Source organism: Emys orbicularis, chromosome 17 (assembly GCF_028017835.1).
Source record: "Emys orbicularis isolate rEmyOrb1 chromosome 17, rEmyOrb1.hap1, whole genome shotgun sequence".
In the NCBI taxonomy this organism is placed as follows: domain Eukaryota; kingdom Metazoa; phylum Chordata; order Testudines; family Emydidae; genus Emys; species Emys orbicularis.
The window spans coordinates 622722-643416 of record NC_088699.1 but is presented as its reverse complement, the minus strand read 5'-3'; the positions used below and the strand labels follow the sequence as shown (position 1 = coordinate 643416).

Sequence of the window (20695 nt, the reverse complement as noted above, 5' to 3'; positions counted from 1 at the left end):
TTTAAAAAATATATACATACTTTGATTACAGCCACCAAAAATACCCCACCCCCTCCAACCTAGAGACAGATTTTAGCAATATGCCCTCTGAGCTTTTCCAGACTTTTGCCTGCAGCAAGACTCCAACAGACAGTGGCTGGTTGGGTCTGGGTCAAAGGACTACTGCTTATTCTCAAGCCATCCAGCAGGCGTGAAACTTTCAAGGCTAAAAACCTTGTCTGCCCACACATGCTCAGTGGAATCTGTTTGATGCAATGCCACACACTTCAAATGCTGATAAGCCTCACTGAAGAACTACTCTTTGGCTAATAACGTAATTTGATTTCTCCCAAAAGGCTAGTGGGTGGCATGTACTCTGTTGGGGTAACTTCCAAGCATTTGAGACCCTGGTATAATAATCTCAGCCCCGATTTAAGCTCTATCTATGCACAAAACTCATTGCCAAAACATGTCAGCTTTAAGAAGAGCTGTTTTTTCCCCGGGGGCTGAATCTCAGGAACCACTTGTTCAAATGGCCCCAAATTTGGTTCACTGACTAAGCTCCATGCCCCCATGAGGCAGACAAAATTTCAAAGCAATCTGAGTAAGTGTTCTGTATTTTAGAGCACTTAGAAGAGTCTAGTTTTAAAGAGACTGCTTGGTCTTCATCTTAACTATAGTGGAGTTGGTGCTCTACTATAATTTTTGAAAAGAAAATAAATACACATGCAAATATGTGCTGCAAGGGAGATTAGGGGGCTGAAGAGTGTTGAGAATAAGGAGCAGGGATTTGAGATTGCAATGAGGAGAGGGAGATAAACAGGCATGGGTGGTAGGCCTGGGAAAGGGGTTGGGGGCTCAAATCAGGGGAGTGGAAAGGTGACATGGAGATGGGTGGCAGTGTGAATGGGAAGAATTAGGGTACAGGGCATGTGGCAGCCCCACATTCTCCCCCCTCATGTGCGGTCTGCAGGATCCTTGCCCTTCGGGGGAGGAGGGGGCGCAAGCCCCTCTCCCTGTCTCTTGTGCTAGGTTTGGTAATTTTACGGGTCCAAAAATAATTGGTCAATTGACTGGTCAAATACTGGTCAATATTTAAAGCACTAATTTATTAGAACAGTTAAAAAAAAAGTGTAAGTCTTCATGGTCTCCAATAGGCTTTACCTTAGAAAGATATTTATTCCTAATTACTACCAAAAAGTTACTTAAGTGAGTTATTTTAACTCCAAAAAATACAACACACAATAAAATTAAGTTCTAAATAATGAAAGAATGCACCATGATGCAATCAAAACAGTCGGCCTCTGCTTACATCAGGGCATTCTTGCTGGACTATTTGATGGGGGGAGGGATAGCTCAGTGGTTTGAGCATTGGCCTGCTAAACCCAGGGTTGTGAGTTCAATCCTTGAGGGGGCAATTTAGGGATCTGAGGCAAAAATCAGTACTTGGTCCTGCTAGTGAAGGCAGGGGGCTGGACTTGATGACCTTTCAAGGTCCCTTCCAGTTCTAGGAGATAGGATATTTAAATTTATTTAAAATTTAATAGCTGTCAACAGATATTAATTGATCAGCTTGCCAGGTCAGTTTTTCCTTCTGTCAGGAACTGGGGACTGTCCCTCTATGGGCTCTGAGCTCCTCTCCCAGCCCACATGGGCAAGCCAGGATCTGGGGGGACCACAATGCCATCTAATACTATACTTTCACTTATCCTTCATGAAATCCACAGGCTACACATTTCCCACCTAATTGCTGACCACCCCCGTGACTGGGCTAGCCCTGTGCCTCACTGCTGACACAACCTACACAATGCAGCACTGAAATGAGGTCTACTGATTCTCTCTTGCACCTCTTTCCTTTGATCACACATACAAAGGTGGAGGGATGCCCCCCCCCCAAAGAAGTACCCCCCCCCCATATTGCCTCATATCACAATCACAGCTCTGCCAAGCTGCTCCAAATAATCCCTCCACTACTCACTACAACTGTAACTACTACAGTAAATGCAGCAGGAGTGCATGCAGATAATTCCCAGCGGCTCTTGCCAGCTGCAAGGAAGGAAAGTTAAGGTTGTGCAGGCATGTACCTTATCTCTGTATTTCCTGAAGTTCAGAATATTTCTACTAGCATCTCTCTCCTCTGTCCCATTGCTTCCGTCCCTTCATCTACATTGATAAGCATTTTTTGAGCCGGAAAGGAAAGTCCTTTTGGGACCCCAATTTTTCAGTTTCACTTCCTGTCCCATTCTAAAAATGCCAGCACATTCTAGTGACCTTGCCTCAGGCAAAGAAGGCTGTTTTCAGTTCCCTTCATGTTCCAACAGCCACCATGCTATCATCCAGAAGGGATCATTGAGAGTGATGAAAGACACTTCCCTCCTGCAGGATTTGTAACCCTCGCCTACCTAGAATCTGAGTGTTCCACAAGAATATGCATTGCAATCAAATCATATACAGTAAACCCTTATATAACACAGTAGTTACGTCCCTAGAAAACCGTGTGTTATATAAAAATGTGTTATATAAACTAAAGAATAAATGGGAAAAATAGGCTTACGTTCCCAGACATGACAAAGATGATTTTTTTTTAATTTATTACCTTAAAAACTATGAATTGGTGACTTGCTGAAGACAATGATCTAGGTGATGACTGGGGAACGTTGTTACTGTGCTGAGGATGCAGCAGTAGTGGTATTTTCTGGTTCCTGCTCAGTTGATGATTGGGATGCTGAAGTTGATGTGTCTGTTGACTGGTGTGTAGAGGGCATGATGTAGTCAGTGATGAGACTCTGCTTTGCCTGACTCAGCAATGACTTGGTACAGCTCATGATAGGGCCATTTGCATATTAGGCTCCTGTTCATATTTGGATCTTTCTCCATCAAATTACTTATAACTTTTTCTAGGATTTGTAAATTTTCCCTTAAATATCCTGCTGTGAGTTTTTGTTCCTTTTGCTCGTCTTCACTTTCGTTGTCGGTGGCCTCATGCATCTCCACTAACTCCTCCTCAGTCAGCTCCGTCTGGTGTCAGTTTATCAATTCATTATCAAAATCATTATCTCCCTAACCTCCTTGTGTACTGTGGGGAAGCCAGTGAAATTATTCACCACTAATGGCCACAACTTGTTCCAACAGGCGTTGATGGTAGGAACAGTGACTTCATCCCAGGACTCCTAGATCCCTTCAATTACGTGTGCCATGTTATATGAACGCAGAAGTCTGGTATGCCCATTTCTGAGTTTTCCTCCAACGCCTCTAGCATCTTCTTGACAGTCCACCTTGTATAACATTTAAATGGCTTGATTACGCCTTGATCTAAGGACTGCAACAATGAGGCGGTGTTAGGTGGAAGGAAAACAACCTTGACATTTTCGTTTGCACCCTGTAGAGCTTCGGCAGAGTGACTTGGGGCATTGACCAATAACAACAAAATCTTGAAAGATGGTTTTGTGACTTTAAATAAAGTTCTACCAGAGGCACAAAGCATAAAGTAAACCATTCTGTAAACAGTTTAGATCTTACCCAGGCTTTTTTGTTAGACCTCCAGTAAACTAGCAAGAGAGACTTCTGCTTGCCTTTTGAGGCACAGGGTTCTCAGCACGGTAAACAAGCATTAGTTTCAGGGTAGATAAAAATCAATGATTTTTTTATTTAAATCAGATTTTTTGATACAATGCTTTTTGAGGAAAAAACCTATCTAAAGATAGTTTTATTAAGATACATTATAGCTCAAAGATATTTCATCATGGAATAGGGATTATAAATTCTAATTCTATAGTATGAGACAATATATTCATGTAATGTTTAAGAAAAGTTTAGTAAATGAGTTCCAATAGTTCATGGATTAGGGACCCAATTTTATGGGGCTCCAGGGGCTTCTGTATAGATTATTTAGGTTAATCTTTCTATCTACCCAATGGGACTCAGTGCTCAGTCTAGAAGATACCATCAGAGATGGTTAGTTTTGCAGTTCTCAAACTGTGGATTTGCATCTCCAGAGATAACATGCTTGTTAACAGCAAAAATGTTTTTAAATAAATAAATAAATAAATAAATATATAGAGGTGAGAAATAACAGACCTCAACCCTATTGTCCCTCTGCAAATTTGTGTACATAGAGTCAATCCCTTACCTAGGGTTACCATACGTCCGGATTTTCCCGGACATGTCCGGCTTTTTGGGCTCCAAATCCCCGTCCGGGGGGAAATCCCCAAAAGCCGGACATGTCCGGGAAAATCGGGACATGCGGGGCCGGCGGTGCCGAGCCGGGGACCAGGCCGGGCCGGCGGTGCGGTGCCAGGCCGGCGGTGCCGCCGAGCCGGGGGCCGGGGCCGGGGGGTGCTGAGCCGGGGGCCGGGCCGGGGACCGGCAGTGCTGGGCGGGCCGGGGGTGCTCGGCCGGGGGCCCGGGGGCCGGGGACCGGCAGTGCTGGGCGGGCCGGGGGTGCTCGGCCGGGGGCTGGCCCGGGGCCGGCACCCCAGAGCCCGAGCCGACCCAGGCTGGAGACGCCGGGGGGGGCCAGACTGGGCCGCGCCTCCTCCCTCCACACCCCCCTTACCTGCTTCAGGCTTCCCGCGAATCAAATGTTCGTGGGAAGCAGGGGAGGGGGCGGAGTTGGGGCAGGGGCGGGGCTGGGGGCGGGGCCCCATGGAGTGTCCTCCTTTTGGAGGCTCAAAATATGGTAACCCTACCTTACCTCACTCTAAAAGTGCAAAGTTTCAAAAAGTTCAAGGAATAGAAGATTGTTGGGGGCAGAATAGATCTGGACAAGAAGAAGTCTGGAGATAAACGTGAGAAGGGAGGGACAGGCAGTAGAAACAAAAGTGAAACTGAGCAGCGTATTCCAGAAGTCTTGAGATCTTTCTGAGCATAGCCTTCACTGATTTGAGATCTACCATACCATTCTCTCACTAGAAGGGAAAACCTATAATGGCAGCAGGCAGTAAGAGAGACCCAGTTTGGGAATAAGTACCATTCAAGAAATATGTTTGCTGATGATGTTTTAAAGTAAGTCAAACCAGCGAACTGGCGGAAGTCAGTTAAGCACTTGGATTCAGAGACTGTTGAAGTGATAATCTCACTTTTAACAGAAGTAGCTTCTTCTACCAGCGTAGAAAGAATATTTTCTTCCTTTGGACTAATTCATTCCAAATTGAGAAATTGTTTGGGACCTGAAAAAGCAGGAAAGCTTGTTTTTCTTTTCCAGATTATGAACAAACAGGAAAATGAAGGTGAAGACGACTGAGTTAGTTGCAGAAGCCAGTATTTTAAGTTTCTCATGTTGACCTGGCTGACGGTCAATTTAACTTTTTTTTAATTATTATTACTTCATTTAACTATTTTAGTTAAAAACAATTTTAACAAAAACAAACCTGATTTTAAAAAACTTGAATGTTTAACTACATTCAAAAATTCGTATGCTTGTTTTGTTAAAGTATTATATGTTTGCTGTTGAAGAAAAAAACCCAGAATACGTAACATTGTTTTAATTAAATAAAACAATTAAAATGTCTGTCTTGTGATGTTCTCCTCCTAATATAGCATGGCAAGAAAATCCTCCAAATAATGATTAACCTGTTGAATTGGAGATATTTATGAAGTCATTGGGAGGTGAACTATCTGCTTCAATTACCTTTGGTAAACGAAATAACCAAACAATCATTCATTTTCTAATATAGCTGTAAAACTAATCTGAAAAGTTTTCAAAATAAATCACTAAAAATGTATAGTGTGTATCTATCTCTGAGTTGTGAATAATATGTATTAAGGTTATAACAACCAACAAGAATGCACTTTTATGTAGAAATCCATGATTAAATCGAGTCTTCCTGACTAGTGATTTAAATCCAATCCACCCTGATTGCTTTACATTTATAATCCCCTGACGCATTGGCACAGAGCAGCTTTAAATCCTGGTGCTGAATGCTCCTGCTGGGTGATGTAGGATGGCATTCGTTTCCAGAACAAACTTGTTTCATCAGCATTAAAAGCCTTCTGGGGCTTATAATAATTGTCCTCAATAATTTTTGCTAACTCAGCAGGGAAGAGTTCTGCTGCTTGGTGGTCAGCCGATGCAGATTCCCCTGTAAACGTGACATTATGGATGTTAAAGGGCTTCCTAAAATTATCAAGCCAGCCACTACTAAATGACATTCCTTTGAATGGTTCACCTTCCTTCTCACACATGGCTGCATACAATTTCCGTGCCTTCTCATGAATGACTGTCCCACAGAGTGGTGCCCGTTTCTGAGTCAGATCTTCAATCCATGTGTTCAACAAAGTCTCTGTTTTATTTAGCTGAACATCTGCCTGTGTCATCCTCTTGATGATAAGACTAGCATTACCTGCAGCCATAACATGTGCTCTAATGCCATCTTCACCTTTCCTAATGGTGCGAATCGTAGATTCATTCACATCATACTCGTGACCAACTGCACTGACTCGGGCACCAGCACAGAGCTTGTCCAGTATCTCTATTTTCTTAGCTAAACTCATCGTTTCCCGTTTCTTCTCATTCTCTTCTCCTCACTTTCTTTAGGACTGCTACTCCTCTTAGGTGGCATGATGAACGCAGTGTCAACAACACAAAGGCTGCCGGTACAGCTGGACTAAGGATGGAGTGGAGTCGATGGTTTTCTTGCCCGACCTGAGTGGACAGGTCCATGGGAGCGCACGCTATATAAAAATAGCGCACGCAACATAAAAATGGGTCACTAAATGAAAACCGTGTTATGTCAAAAACGTGCTGAATAATCGCGCGTTATATAAGGGTTTACTGTTGGTATATTTTGCTTCCTTCTACTCTCCCATGTGCTTCTTCTCTATTACTTTCTACAGCACTTCCCTATGGGTGCCAGGAGCTCGAGCAAAGCAAACTCATGCAATCTTACGTACAAAACAAGGATACATTCAATTAAATTAAGGGACAGTAAGTTTACAACAAATGAAAAGAAACAGGAATGCTTCAGAAGAGCATACAGATAATCATTGGATAATTATATGACCACTAGTAAATACTTATAGCTTTGCAAGCTAGAACTGTAAGAGTATATCAAATCTTTAGGGCATAGTATCTCTTCTTCCCTATTCACAGAACTGCACAAATGAACAGGCCTGGTATAGAGCTTATTCAATTGTCTTTGAAATGTGACAAATGCAACCTAGGAACATAGGAAAAAAGTATTTCCTGGGGATCCTTTTCAATTTCATAGAACGTGTCCCTTGTTCTCATATTATAGGCCGGAACAAGTAATGAGTTCTTTACTAGTTTTTGCAATACCATTCGCTCTATCTCAACATATGACTCTTCTGATCCCAGTGAATCCAACAATTCAGGTTTTTGTTCTCCAGGCCTGTTTTAGATAGGTCTTAAGTTGAGGCAAACAATAATGTGGTATAAGAGATTTGGATCTATTGATATAAAATATTCTCTCCACTTTTCAAACACATCCAAGCATGTAATGTTTGCTAAAAAAATCTCTACTACTTAAGTTGGAAGTACAGCTATTGCAACATCAGAACCATTACAGCTAAAAAGAAAAGGATCAGAAATATTGGTAGCATAAACCTATTTTCTTACTCAGAAGAGATTAGTACTCCTGAACAGAGTTCTAATTACAAGAGGAGAATATGCTGGGACAGGAGGGAGGAAAGACTTAGGATATGTCTACACGACAATCAGAGGTGTAACTGCAGTACATGTAGACACAGATCAGAGCTAGCTCACATATGACTAAATGTGCTGCGGTCATACCTCTGACTACGACGTAGACATAAGTCTCTGACCTCCAAGACCCCAATCTTGCAAATTCCTACAAATGCATGTAGTCTCGTCGAGTCAAAAGAAATTGCTCACATGTGTAATACGTCATAAGCTGCAGACAGTGTTGTGCATGGATATCTCTATGTAAAGGTTACTTGATTACTGAAATTATAGTCTGGATTTTCAAAAACATCTAAGTGGTTTGGGAGCACATGTTGGCATCAATGTGCCCAAATCACTTGGACATACTGGAATATCCCACCCTATATACTTTGCATCCTATCATACTCTGCCTCTTTAGAGGCTGAGAGAGAATCTTTGTGAAATGGGTATGTCTGATTCCCAAACTGATGAGTAACACCAGAATGGACCATTATGATAATCTATTCTGTCCTACATAACATCAGCCATAACATTTCACTCATTAATCCCTGAAACAAATCCAAAACTTGTATTCAAATTAGGGCACATCTTTTAGAAAGACATCTTCCAATCTTGACTGAACACTATCAAGTGATGGAGAATCCACCACATCCTTTGTTAAATTGTTCCCAAAGTTAACTACCCCCCCACTCAAAAAATTGCACATTATTTCCAGTTGAATTTGACTAACTTTCAGCCGCTAGCGCTTGTTATGCCTTTGGACGTGTCTATATAGGGAAACATTCCGCTAGATCTAAGCCAGGGATGGGTAAACTACGGCCCGTGGGCTGGATCCAGCCCATTAGGGCTTTGGATCCGGCCCGCAGGATTGCCACCCCCGTGGCACCGCGGGCCCCACGCTACTTCCGGAAGCGGCCAGCACCACGTCCCTGCGGCCCCTGGAGGGCGGGGGGACAAAGGGCTCCGTGCGCTGCCCTCGCCTGCAGGCACCGCCCCCCGCAGCTCCCTTTGGCCAGGAACGGGGAACCGCGGCCAATGGGAGCTTCGGGGGAGGTACCCACAGGTGAGGGCAGCGCGCGGATCCCTCTGCCCCCCACCTCCCAAGGGCTGCACGGACGTGGTGCCAGCCGCTTCTGGCAGCGGTGCGGGGCCAAGGCAGGCAGGGAACCTGTCCTGGCTCCGGTGCACGCCGCTGCCACCCCGGAGCCGCTCCAGGTAAGCGGTGCTGGGCCAGAGCCCACACCCTGAACCCCTCCTGAACCCCAACTCCCTGCCATGAGCCCCATGCCACCCCTCCTGTATCCCAACCCCTGCCACACCCCAACCCCTTGCCAAGCCCCCCGCAACACCCCACACCCTTCCTGCACCCCAACCCCCTGCTCTGAGCCCCCTGCTGCACCCCAACCCCCTGCCCTGAGCCCTCTCCCGCACTACTCCCTGCACCCCTGCCCTGAGCCCCCTCCCGCACTCCGCACCCCAACCCCCTTCCCTGAACTCCCTTGTACACCCCGTACCCCTCCTCTGCCCCAACCCCTTGCCCTGAGCCCCTTCCTGCACACCGCACCCCCTCCCACACCCCTGCCCTACATTCGTGGTCCTACATGCAATTTCCCCACCCAGATGTGGCCCTTGGGCCAAAAAGTTTGCCCACCCCTGATCTATGCTGATGTAACTCCCCCATGTGGACACTCTGCTCTGGAAAAAAGGACTTTATTCCAGAATAATTACCCCGCTTCCAAAGGTACTTAAATACCAGGTTCAATTCACCTTTTAACCTTCTCTTCCTTAAAATTAAATAAGAGACTTCTTAAGTCTCTTGCTGGATTTCAGGTTTTCCAGACTTCAAAATATCCCAATTTTTGAACTGTTTCTAATTTTTCAATATCCTTTTTGGAGTGTGGCCACCAGAACTGGATGCATTCTAATAATGGTTTCAGTGATGCTCCATACAAAAGTAATATCGTATTGCTCAATATTTCCATTTATACATCCAAGGATCACATTATCCCTCTTAGCAACTGCGCTGCATTGGGAAGTCATGCTCATCATGACTCCTAAATTCAGAAGCACTGCTTTTGGATACAGTCCTCCATCCTGTAAGTATGATCAATGTCCTTTGATTCTAGATGTTTGACATTGCTTGACTGTATTAAAATACAGTTTGACATTTATATTTTCATATCTCAGATTTTAATCCATTCTAGAATTCATAACGTCTACTTATTCTCCAAGTATGAAAGGATAAAATAAGGGTATTTGTGCTTAGAATCCACTTTTAACATCTCACTTAAGAGAAATTACTCATTTATTTAAACAGTGGGAGCACTTAAGTTACTAAATTAACATATTTCATTTTCAGACTCATCAGTCATTTGAGGTTTGAAATTAAATAATGGAAATCTTGGGTTCTCCCTCGTTCAAGAGAGGAATTTAAAATGTCATTTTTCAAATCCTCCAAGTCTCTAATATGCCAATTGTCTTCAACTGTTTCATGCAAATTCAAAATGTAAAACAACAATAAAATTTCAACTTCCTCTGAATAGGTGGTGGCAGTTTACTCTTCCATACCTGGCTTATACATAATGATGGGAAATCTGAGCTGTAATGACTTCAGGATGGAAGTCTAGACGCCCCCATCTTGGTCAGTGTCCATATATGCACTATTTTAGTCCTCCAAATAACGTCCAACACGATTTTAACGCTAGGAATACTGCAGGTCATGTGGCGGGGGATGAGAGTCCTGGAGCCGCTCCCCAATAACGAAGGACCCCAAAAATAGCGGTTCCCAGTGCGGAACCAAAAGACAAACACAAACGGCACAGCCGGGCCTCAGGAGACTGAACGCCAGTCTGGAGGGGGCGGGGGCAGGGGCAATGTGGCTCTTTGGCTGGTGCCCGCGGGTTGCCCGCTGTTTCGGGAGAAACTGAGGCCGCGCTTTCCCCAGCGCAAAACAAAGTCGGATATAGGGCCAGACTGCAGCAACATCCCCCAGGTCAGACAATCAAAGCAGCCCCTCTCCCTAGCCCGGCCCGGCTCCGCGCACTCACCTGGGGCCCCTTGGCCCTCGCCGCCAGGTCTTCGGCCTCCCGCCGTCCCCAGGCTGTTTACGATGTAGTGCGAGACCCGGGAACTCTCGGACACCGACAGCACGAAGTCCCCGGGGATGGTGCCCGAGTCCCTCACCAGGAAGGTCCCGTGGCGCTGCCCCTGCAGTAGAGACACCGCCTCGGCCCTGCTCAGCCTCCCCCAGTACCAGCTCGCCCGGTCCTCGGAGTCAAACTGCCCGGCCATAGGGGCCGCTACCCCGTGGGCCGCACCAACTCCCCCTGCGGGCCACAACCACCCAAGGCCCCCACTCCGATCCCAGTCCCGCCACCCAAAATGGCGGCCCCTGTGCTGACCTCACCTACCAGACGTGACGACACTAACTGAGCCACTGCTAGGAAAAAGTCGACAATCCGGAGACGTCATATTCCTGCGCAGACTGCACGGCCATTGGCGGCCATAAGGGGTCAGTCAACGCTTTTCGCGGGCGCAAAAAGGACGCTTTCTGTATTTTCAAATGTCCCGTGGAGACATTTCTACCATAAGCAGAAGTTACAGGTTACCCTGAAATGCGCGCGCGCACTGAGCAGCCATTGACCAAAGGTCATGGAATAGGCAGAATAGCGCTCCCGAGGAACCGCCATAATGGGACGGTCGGGGATAGGGAGAATACTGCGCTGCACAACCGCCATTACAAGAAGGTCAGAGATAATCGGTGGCAGTTGACGGAAGGTCCTGGGACATGGGTAGAGATGTGCCCCAGTGCGGGCTAAACCGCCATTGAACAAGGAGAGGGCCTCCCTCAGCTCCTTGACATATATAATTGGGCTGGCGGCACTGCCATTTGGAGAAGGTCAGTAACATGAAGTGGCTTGTACGGGCTGATTGGCCATTGGCCGCAAGGAAAGTGCTGCGGCTGCGCGGAAGTGTGCGCCTGCGCCCCTCCCCCAAGCCGAGGGTGGGCCGGTGTCGGGTTCTGCAGCCTCTAGGCAGGGGCCCAAAGTCTCTCCCAGATTCCCGTCCTCCCCGGTAACTACCGGGTGTGTGGCGCGGCTGGTTCACCAGTGTTGCAGGAGCAGGGCCTAACCCTTGGGCCGGTCTGTGAAGGACAAGGCCAGATTTTTTTCAGAGTCCTTTGGAATCATGGAACAGTCTGTGCAGCCTTAAGCTTTCAAGTAACTGTTAAATTAGCATTGGTTTCAGAGTAGCAGCCGTGTTAGTCTGTATCCGCAAAAAGAACAGGAGTACTTGTGGCACCTTAGAGACTAACAAATTTATTTGAGCATAAGCTTTCGTGGGCTACAGCTCACTTCTTCAGATGCATAGAATGGAACATACAGTAAGGATATTATACACACACACACACACACACCCACACCCTCCTCCCCCCCCCCCCCATGAAAAGGTGGAAGTAGTCATATCAACTTAGCATTGGATGTTTCTAACTGCACCAGGACAAGAGCCAGAATAACAAAAAGGAACCACATAAAGGACTAGTACTGCCCATCCATGGGTTCTGGGCCATAGGTCTCTCCTACATGCAGCATACAAGCACTGGCAAAATGACATTAGAACTATCTTTAGGAAGAAAAAATCAACATGGTTGTATCACAAGTGTGAATATAGAAAGTGTGCACTGAAAATCCACCTCCTCTCCACTGTGTGCTGTTGAGACAGAATCAAGAGGAGACACAATACTTCTGTGTCCTTGCATCTTATCTGGCAAACACCAGGCTTAGCAAATTAGATCCTTGAACACATTCCTATCATGGTAAAGATCTCTTCAAGCTTGATAGTTGTCTGCTTGACAGGAAAGACAGTCTAATTGCTGGCAGCTACTTTGTACACACAGTACCTGCAGTGATTAATTTCTGGAATCAGAGTAAAAATGTAATTCTGCTCACTAGATAAAAATATCGGCATATAGAGCTTATTCTGATGCATTTCTGCCATTGTAATAAAATATTTTAAAAACAGAAGCCAATAATATACCAAAAAGGGACTTGATCACATGGGGCATGCGCAAAGCTAGGATTCTACTGGAATAACATTACAGCATTACATTCTGTCTCCACAAACCCTAGATGATGCGGCTACAATTCTTGTCAAGCAGACTACAGGGCATATGGCAAAGGTGCTTTAACCAAATACAACTACACCTCTACCCCGATATAACGCAACTGGATATAACACGAATTTGGATATAATTCGGTAAAGCAGTGCTCGGGGGGGGCGGGGCTGCGCACTCCGATGGATCAAAGCAAGTTCAATATAACGCGGTTTGACCTATAACGCGGTAAGATTTTTTGGCTCCCGAGGACAGCGTTATATTGAGGTAGAGGTGTATTAGTTTCAAAACAGAAACACCATGATGTGGAATTCTCAACCACCAATGAGTAAGTAATAGATCCAAAGCACACAAGTACTCTCCTGTTTGGAGATTTTCTACTAGAAAGAAAAACAACTAAAATCTCTGACCAAATCTGTTCTACAAACTTTGGCTATTTGAAAGCATTTTAACCTTGAAGGTCCAAAGACAAAATCAATGACTTTCAGATCACTGAGATCAGCATAAGGATTAATAAATGAGGTACAGCTGGCAATTTACTCATGCTGAGACATTCCCAACCTGTCCCGCTCTCACAGCTCTGTTTTTAGTGCTATTGTTGTCTCTGCATGTTCAGATTTATAAATGAAATTTAAGAATTAAACAAACCAGAAGCTGAAACAATGCACAGGACAGCAGAGCTGAGTCACCCTAAATCTCTGAGACTATTTTTGGTTTTGTCTTTGTTTTTGTGGAACTGAGCTCATTTTAGGCTTAATTAAGAACTGTTTACATTCAGAGGCCTCCACATCACTCAGATTAACACAGGAAAACATGCAAGAACCACATTAGACAAATCAACCCAAACCCAGCTCAGTGCTATAAATGCTCTTTAGACTTGGCTTCTTGAATTACAACCAGTTTCAAGTATTTCTCAAGGTGCCTAACACCAAATCTCGTTACTCGGGGAATCAAATAAAATATTTTTCTGAGCCACTCTTAGCTCCCTTAGCACTGAGGATTGCCTCATCCCATCTCATCTTGTTTGTTGCCTGTTGAGTGCACAGGGCTGGTTCCATCCACCCAAGCGGGACTACCTCATTGCCCAGGTGTAATGGTGTCATGTTTGAGGCATTTGTTGGCAGTGTATGGTTTAAAGCTGTAATTAAGGGAATTGAAATTACAATTTCCGCATTGGATAGAAGTTAATGGTTTGGAGAAATTTTGGCAATGCTGCTTTCTACATGGACTCTTCATGCTAGTCAGGAAAGGTAAAATATTTTCCTTCGGCACTAAATTTACAAATCCTGTCAGACTCAGACCACTACAATACATTTGCTCTAAGGTTCCTTCACACTTGCATGTCAGTGCAGGTTTCTTGGTATATTGGAAACCTGCAGCCTTGTCCAGATATTGCACACACCCCACCCCCACCCCCACCCATTGCCTGCCTTTTGCCCCTGTTACTGCACACGTTCAGCCACTCAACAGCAAAGTAACAGATTCTGATGGGGAGTGTTTTATAACACTAAACACACCACTCATCGTCCTGAGCTACCACATGCAGGGTGACCCAACACACTCCCTATCCTTGATTTTACCCCCAAAATGTGTTGTGTACTGTTTAGTCCTCCCCTGGACCATCCAGATCTATTAGATCCATTGCACTTCTAAGAGGTCAATATACAAAAATTTGCCACTTTAAATGGAATTATCCACACAGTTTACAACACTGGACTGGTTTGATTAAAAAATAAAACAAAGTTTATTTAACTACACAGAGAGAGGTTTTAAATGAGTAAAGTAACGAGAGGCATTAAAGTAAGAAATGTTTACCAGAAAAATAAAGATAAATTTTTTTCTAAATGTAACTAGGCTTATGAAGTCCCTTCCCACAGGTACCAGTAACATTGCTGCCCACACTCTCAGGTCAAGATCTGCTTCCACAGTCCAACGACATTCTTCTTATCATCTTAGGTGAAAGAGAGAGATGGATAGGAGAGAATTTGGGGTGGTTTTGCCCCTCACTTTTATAGTGATCACCCTTTGAAAAACATTTGCTCAAGCTTGACTCTTAGGTAAAGTTCTTTCTTGCTGAGAGCAAGGAGACGGCATCTGATGTAGGAAGGAGGCTTTGTGCTGTTTCTTTTCACCTGGGGATGCTGAAATTCTTCTTTCTTCCCTCTCTTGTCCTCTGTGGCCTCTGTTTACAGCTGATATGCAATTTGAGGCAAACATGACAGGCCTGCTTGGCCAGTGCTACCTAATCAGGGCTATGTGAATTGGAACATGTGCCTTTAACACCCTACAGGGGGATTTCATAACTTTACACAGAATGTTGCTACGTACATTTCAACATGATAGTGTTGATCAGTGAGTTATTACTTTTCAGCATTTCTCTCACAAAGCATATCTGTCTGTGTTGCATGCAGCAGTGGTGGCCTAGCTTATAAGTGTTCTCTTTCTCTTTTCAGTTCCTATTGACTTTGAGTAGATGAGAGAATGGCCAGCCTTCTGGCAGAGACCAAGAGGAGCAGCCACCCTGAGACCATCCAGGGAGATGGAAACCAGACAGTGATCTGTGGAGTCAGAGCAAATAGAAATTTGCTTAAGTTAAGTATTGAGGGAGGACTGCAAGAACTCTTGTCAGCATGGGGTGGGTCTCTGAGAAAAGGCCTTTGCATCTATGTGAGGCACAATAAGCTTGGGGGAGTCGTTTGTCCCCTCTCAAGGACTTGTCTGGTGCTATGGAGTCTTCCTGAAGTACGGTAACTATGTGGAGAGCAACTTGCTCAGTCCTCAACTCTCTTCCTTCTACATCACTGAGTGAGCTTCCCTGGTCACGCCACTCTAGTCCTCCTCCCTACCAACTCTGGCTTGCTTCAGAGGACGTGAGCGGGGGGACCGAGAGTAGCCCTTGGCCCGTGTGTCCGCTCACAAAGGTGCGGTGGAGGGTCCAAGGCTCAGCACAGCATCCCGGACTGATGTGCTCTGGCCTGGGTTCCTGAACCCTGCTCCCCGAGGGCTGTGCTGGCCCCGTAGCTGGACCCCGCACCAGGGAGGCTCTTATGGGAAGTGAGTGGTCAAAGGGCAGTAGGGAGCTGAGGAGCAGCCACAGCCCTGCGGTCCCAAGCAGCAGGAGGACAAGATGGGGAAGCTCTGCGGCTGCCTGCACTCTGACATCAGCTAGTGCGGCAGCCGCCTCACCCTGCCCAACTCTGGCTTCTGGCCTCTGACATGGCCATGGGCCAGGGCCTTGGAGGAGAGGAGGCGGGGCTGGCACTTCACTGAGGAGGAGCAGGGCCTCATGGCAAAGAGGGTTGCAGCTGCCACCAGAAGAGGCTGGCGCTGCCCACGGCGGGCCACGGGGTGTTACTGTTTTTTTCTGAGAAACACTCTGCGCATTACTTTGAGTTGCCACTTGGTGTCACCACTGCTCCATGGAAGAGACAGTCCATGCATTACCCCTGACTAGCCAGCGGTGTCACTGCTGCTCCTGAATAAACAGTTTGTGCATTACTCTGTGTGTCCACTGGGTGTCACTGCTGCTCCAGGGCAGATGCAGTCCATGCATTATCCTGACTGCCCACCCACCGGGTGTCACTGCTGCTCTGGGAACATCACCCGTGCATTACACTGACTGGCTTCTAAGATAAATGTGTGGTAAAGGCTGAGTACAGACTCCTGCTCCCTCTAGCTGCAGCTTGGTTTCTAATAAAAGGTTTCCTGCTTATTCTGGGTGCAGGGGGAGAATTTCCCCATCTTGGGAGTTTCTGATCTCCCAGGGCAGGGAGAAGCATGTCCTCCTGAGCAAAGGCCTGGAACCAGGAAGGTGATTACAGGTGTTGAGTTTGTTCTTCCTTCATTACGTCTCTCTAAGGTGTTGGCCAACATGCTCTCTCTCCTTGCCTGTTGGTCTACAGCCTCCCTTCATAGACATGTTCACTTGCATGTGTCCAGTGGTGATTGAGACATAGACATCTATAGCTCTCTGTGCAGATCTATTCAGTGTGTGTGTGAGGGGGAAACAAGGACTTAAAGCTGCTGCTGCTTCTCACATGTGCTTCTAGTGCAGTGTGTCTTGATGCAGCAGGGAAATTGTAGTCTCTTACCTTTGTTTGCAGAATGTGCTGCCCTATTTGCTATTTGGTTCAGCTGGAGGTGTGATTAAAAATACATAAATACATCATATTGACAAGTTTGCAAAGACCCACTTGGGCATTGAAAATGTATTCCCCAGAATGCCTCCCTTCCCCTGTTTCTTCCACTATCACACCCCTACTGTGTTATGCTTATAAGAAGCACACAGGATCTTTTTCAGGGGAAAAGGCAATACGCTGCGTTTATTGGAGATACAACTCTTAGCATATGCATTCAATCACACTCACACTGTCCCACCAGTAGATGTAGTTACCAGTACAGAGTCTGGAGCAACCTAGTGGCCAGCTAGGTTGATCACGGGTAGGGAGGAGCCAGGTTCTGTCAGTTGTGACAGGATGCTCCAGGGAAGTCTTGGCAGGACACACCCAAAATTCCATGGTAAAGCACCCTGTTTATATAGTGATCTTAACTTCATTGGGACCAATGAGTTTTGTATCGTCATGCTGTAATCAATTGCCGTTTGATGAGTGCTTGTTTTCTAAAATTATTCTTATTTTATTCCTTCATCAGTCTCGGGGACTTAACCCATGCTGGTTTTGATCACAGCTATCTTGTTCCAATTGATAGGTGCTTGTCTTATTTTTTTAGAGTCGTCAATCTGCGCTCCTTTACATCTCAATAAGGGCATGTTGTAATCTCCTAGCGCCTTTGTCTGTCCTCCCTAGAACATTTGATCTGGTGATTGCCTTCACACTTATCTTCTAACACACACACTCCTCATTCATGCATAAAACAGGATTGATTTACACAGAATATTTGAACAGGAACATCAAATTGCAATGCAAGAGAAAACAATTATTTCATTCTTTTACTTATTTCAAAATGCTAATTGTAAACCTACAACAAAGCGGTGTCCCTAAAGGTCTATTACTGCCTTGAAATCTGCTTCAGACACAAGATTCTGGCTGGCAGGAGGAGGAGGATGTAATCCTTAACCTTCTACAGATGGGGAAACAAGCACGGTTGAGGCTGAACCATCACACCACGGAACAATACAGACAATTTTAACTACATATAACTCTGAGTTCTTTAGTATCTCAGTCATACTTATCACACTGGCAGCCTACTCTAAGGAGTAAGGATGTATTCTGATAGGTTGGTAGTGTTTTTTGAAATAAAAATGTGTGGTGGTGGACTATGCTGTGACGGTGTACCCCATAAGGCTTTATGGGGAGGGGGTGCTTATAAATGTATGTATGACATAACTGGAATATGTTTTGTGCTGCCTGTGCCAGGTAACATATCTCCGTAAAGGTTATGGTCTACTATATCTATTCATCCTATTTGTACATATATATATCATTTTCTACTTGAGGTTAAGAATATGGGCTGTATGCTTGCTTGGTTTCTAAGTAAGCTTTGGGAGGCATTTGGTCAGCTTCTTTAGGAAGGAATTCGCCAGGTTAAGTACCTGATTAGGAAACACTTGGGGAACAATGCATCTTGGAATGCTCCAATCCACATAAGAAGTCTTCCTGGAGACATGCAAGATACCATGTGGACAATGGCTTCAGCCTGTAAAGACTGAGTCATGCAGGGACATGTGACTTGCCCAGGTGACTCCAGAACTCCATCTTGGAGCTGGACTTTGCATAGGAGGGAGGAGGGAAGTCTCCACCCACAAGAGAGAGTCTATTTAAACCTGGGGGAGGCCCCTCCATTTTGTCTTCAGCTGGCTAAAGAAGGAGCCTCTCCACTCCCCCAGGATACTTGAAAGAAACTGAAAGAAAAGACAGACTACAGGGGTTGTGAGAGATTGCTGGACCCAGGCTAAAGGGAGATTAGCCTGTAAAAGGGAGCATTCTGGAACTGGTGAGGAACTTATCTGTATTTAGTTTGATTAGGCATAGATTTGCGCATTTTATTTTATTTTGCTTGTGACTTACTTTGTTCTGTCTGTTACTACTTTGAACCACTTAAATCCTACTGTCTGTATTTAATAAAATCACTTTTTATTTAGTAATTTACTCAGAGTATGTATTAATACCTGGGGGAGCAAACAACTGTGCATATCTCTCTATCAGTATTATAGAGGGCGAACAATTTATGAGTTTGCCCTGCATAAGCTTTATGCAGGGTAAAACGGATTTATCTGGGTTTAGACCCCATTGGGAGTTGGGCATCCGAGTGCTAAAGACAAGCACACTTCTATGAGCTGTTTTCAGATAAACTTGCAGCTTTGGGACAAGAGATTCAGACCTTGGGTCTGTGTTGAAGTGGACTGGAGTGTCTAATTCAGCAAGACAGGGTGCTGGAGTCCTGAGCTGGCAGGGAAAACAGAAGCAGGAGTAGTCTTGGCACATTGGGTGGCAGCTCCCAAGGGGGTTTCTGTGATCCAACCCGTCACAGTGGCGTAGTCGAGCAGGGTCTGTGCACAGCTGATTGCTTTGGGATACTGGTAGTGATTTTAAGTGAGTTTTAAGTGTGGTGGCTGGAGAACAGACAAAGTAGTTACTGGTTTGTTATTTTCTGTTTGCTTATTTCGGGAAAGGGAAGTAGGAACAGAAAAGGAAGCAAAATAAGTAAGACGGAAGATCAGAAGAAACTAAAACTGAACAGGGTACAAATTGCCCAGAAAAGCTGAACGCTGGGCACTGTGAAAGTCTTGGTTAACTAAGAATCCCCTGAGCTAAGTGCATCTCAGTTTCAGTGAACTGCAGAGGGGTTGTGGCCCAGCCCAAGAAAGCAGGACAATGAGTACTAGTGATCTCAGTTTCAGTGAACTGCAGAGGGATTGTAGCCCAGCACAAGAAAGCAGGACAATGAGTACTAGTGACGCTGCTAATAAACTAAAGCTGGCCAGGCTGGCAGCAAAAGAGAAAGAAAATGAACATAAGAGACAGTTGGAACTAAGACAATTAGAAATTAGTGCCAGGGAGGCAGAACATGCAAGGGAAGAGGCTGCCCACAAGAGAGCTATGGAGGCAGAGACAGCTGCCCACAAGAGAGCTATGGAGGTGGAGGGAGCGAGCGGCGGCAGCAAGGGCGGAGGCAGAGGCAGCTGCCCAGGAGAGGGCTATGGAGGCCCAGAGGGAGGCCCAGAAACATGAGCTGACTGTTATGGAGTCGAGGAGACGAAACCCTCCCCCTGCTGGCTCCACTTCCCCAAAAATCCACAAATGGGAGCGACTATGTCCACAGTATGACGAGTCCAGCGATATCGCCGAATATTTCATCACCTTTGAGAGACTGTGCACCCTCCATGCCATCCCTGAAGATCAGAAGATGACCACATTGATAGCAAAATTGACTGGCAGAGCTCTGGACATATTCAATAAGATGCCTATTGATGATGCTTCAAACTATGGTAAATTTAAGGAACTGGTTTTGAAACAGTTTCAGGTTACACCTGAAACCTACAGGGTTAAATTCAGGAGCCTTAAAAGGGGATCTGGATTAAGTAATGTGGCTTATGCCAATGAAATGAGAGATTTGGTAGATAAATGGGTGCGGGGGAGAGGCATTACCAGCTTTGAAGGGATGTGTGATCTGGTTACTCAGGAACACTTCCTGAATATGTGCAGTGATGAGGTGAAACAGTATTTGTGGGACAAAAAGGTAAATGCAGTGGGTGAATTAGCTGAGTATGCTGACTCTTATGAGCAAGCACAAGCTGCAATCAAACATAAACCACTGGCGGAGGGGTGTAGGGTTGGGGGAAAGCAGGATCACCGTTTTACCCCTGGGTCTGGGAAAAAGGCGGCTGGGCGGTCACCTCCCCATTCCCCTGGTACTCGTCCCAAATTTCCTGTGCAAGGAGAGGAGCCCAAGAGGTGCTATCATTGTAAGTCCACTGAGCATCTGAGGAATAAGTGTCCCTT

The 20695-nt window shown here is 45.6% G+C and overlaps 1 protein-coding gene across 2 annotated transcripts in view; it reads right to left on the bottom strand.

Annotated features, from left to right (window-relative positions):
• Positions 1-10912, bottom strand: part of LOC135891067 (14-3-3 protein epsilon) — a 143960-nt gene extending 133048 nt beyond the window's left edge. The window contains exons 1-2 of one of the 2 annotated variants that reach the window (XM_065418554.1): positions 10722-10912; positions 4331-4386 (exon numbers count right to left, since the gene is read on the bottom strand). In XM_065418554.1, the coding sequence (XP_065274626.1) occupies positions 4331-4386; positions 10722-10912 (247 nt within the window). Of the gene's footprint in view, positions 1-4330; positions 4387-10668 lie in introns of both variants that reach the window. The other variant, XM_065418553.1, reaches the window with a different exon arrangement.
• Between the last annotated feature and the right edge of the window lie 9783 nt (positions 10913-20695).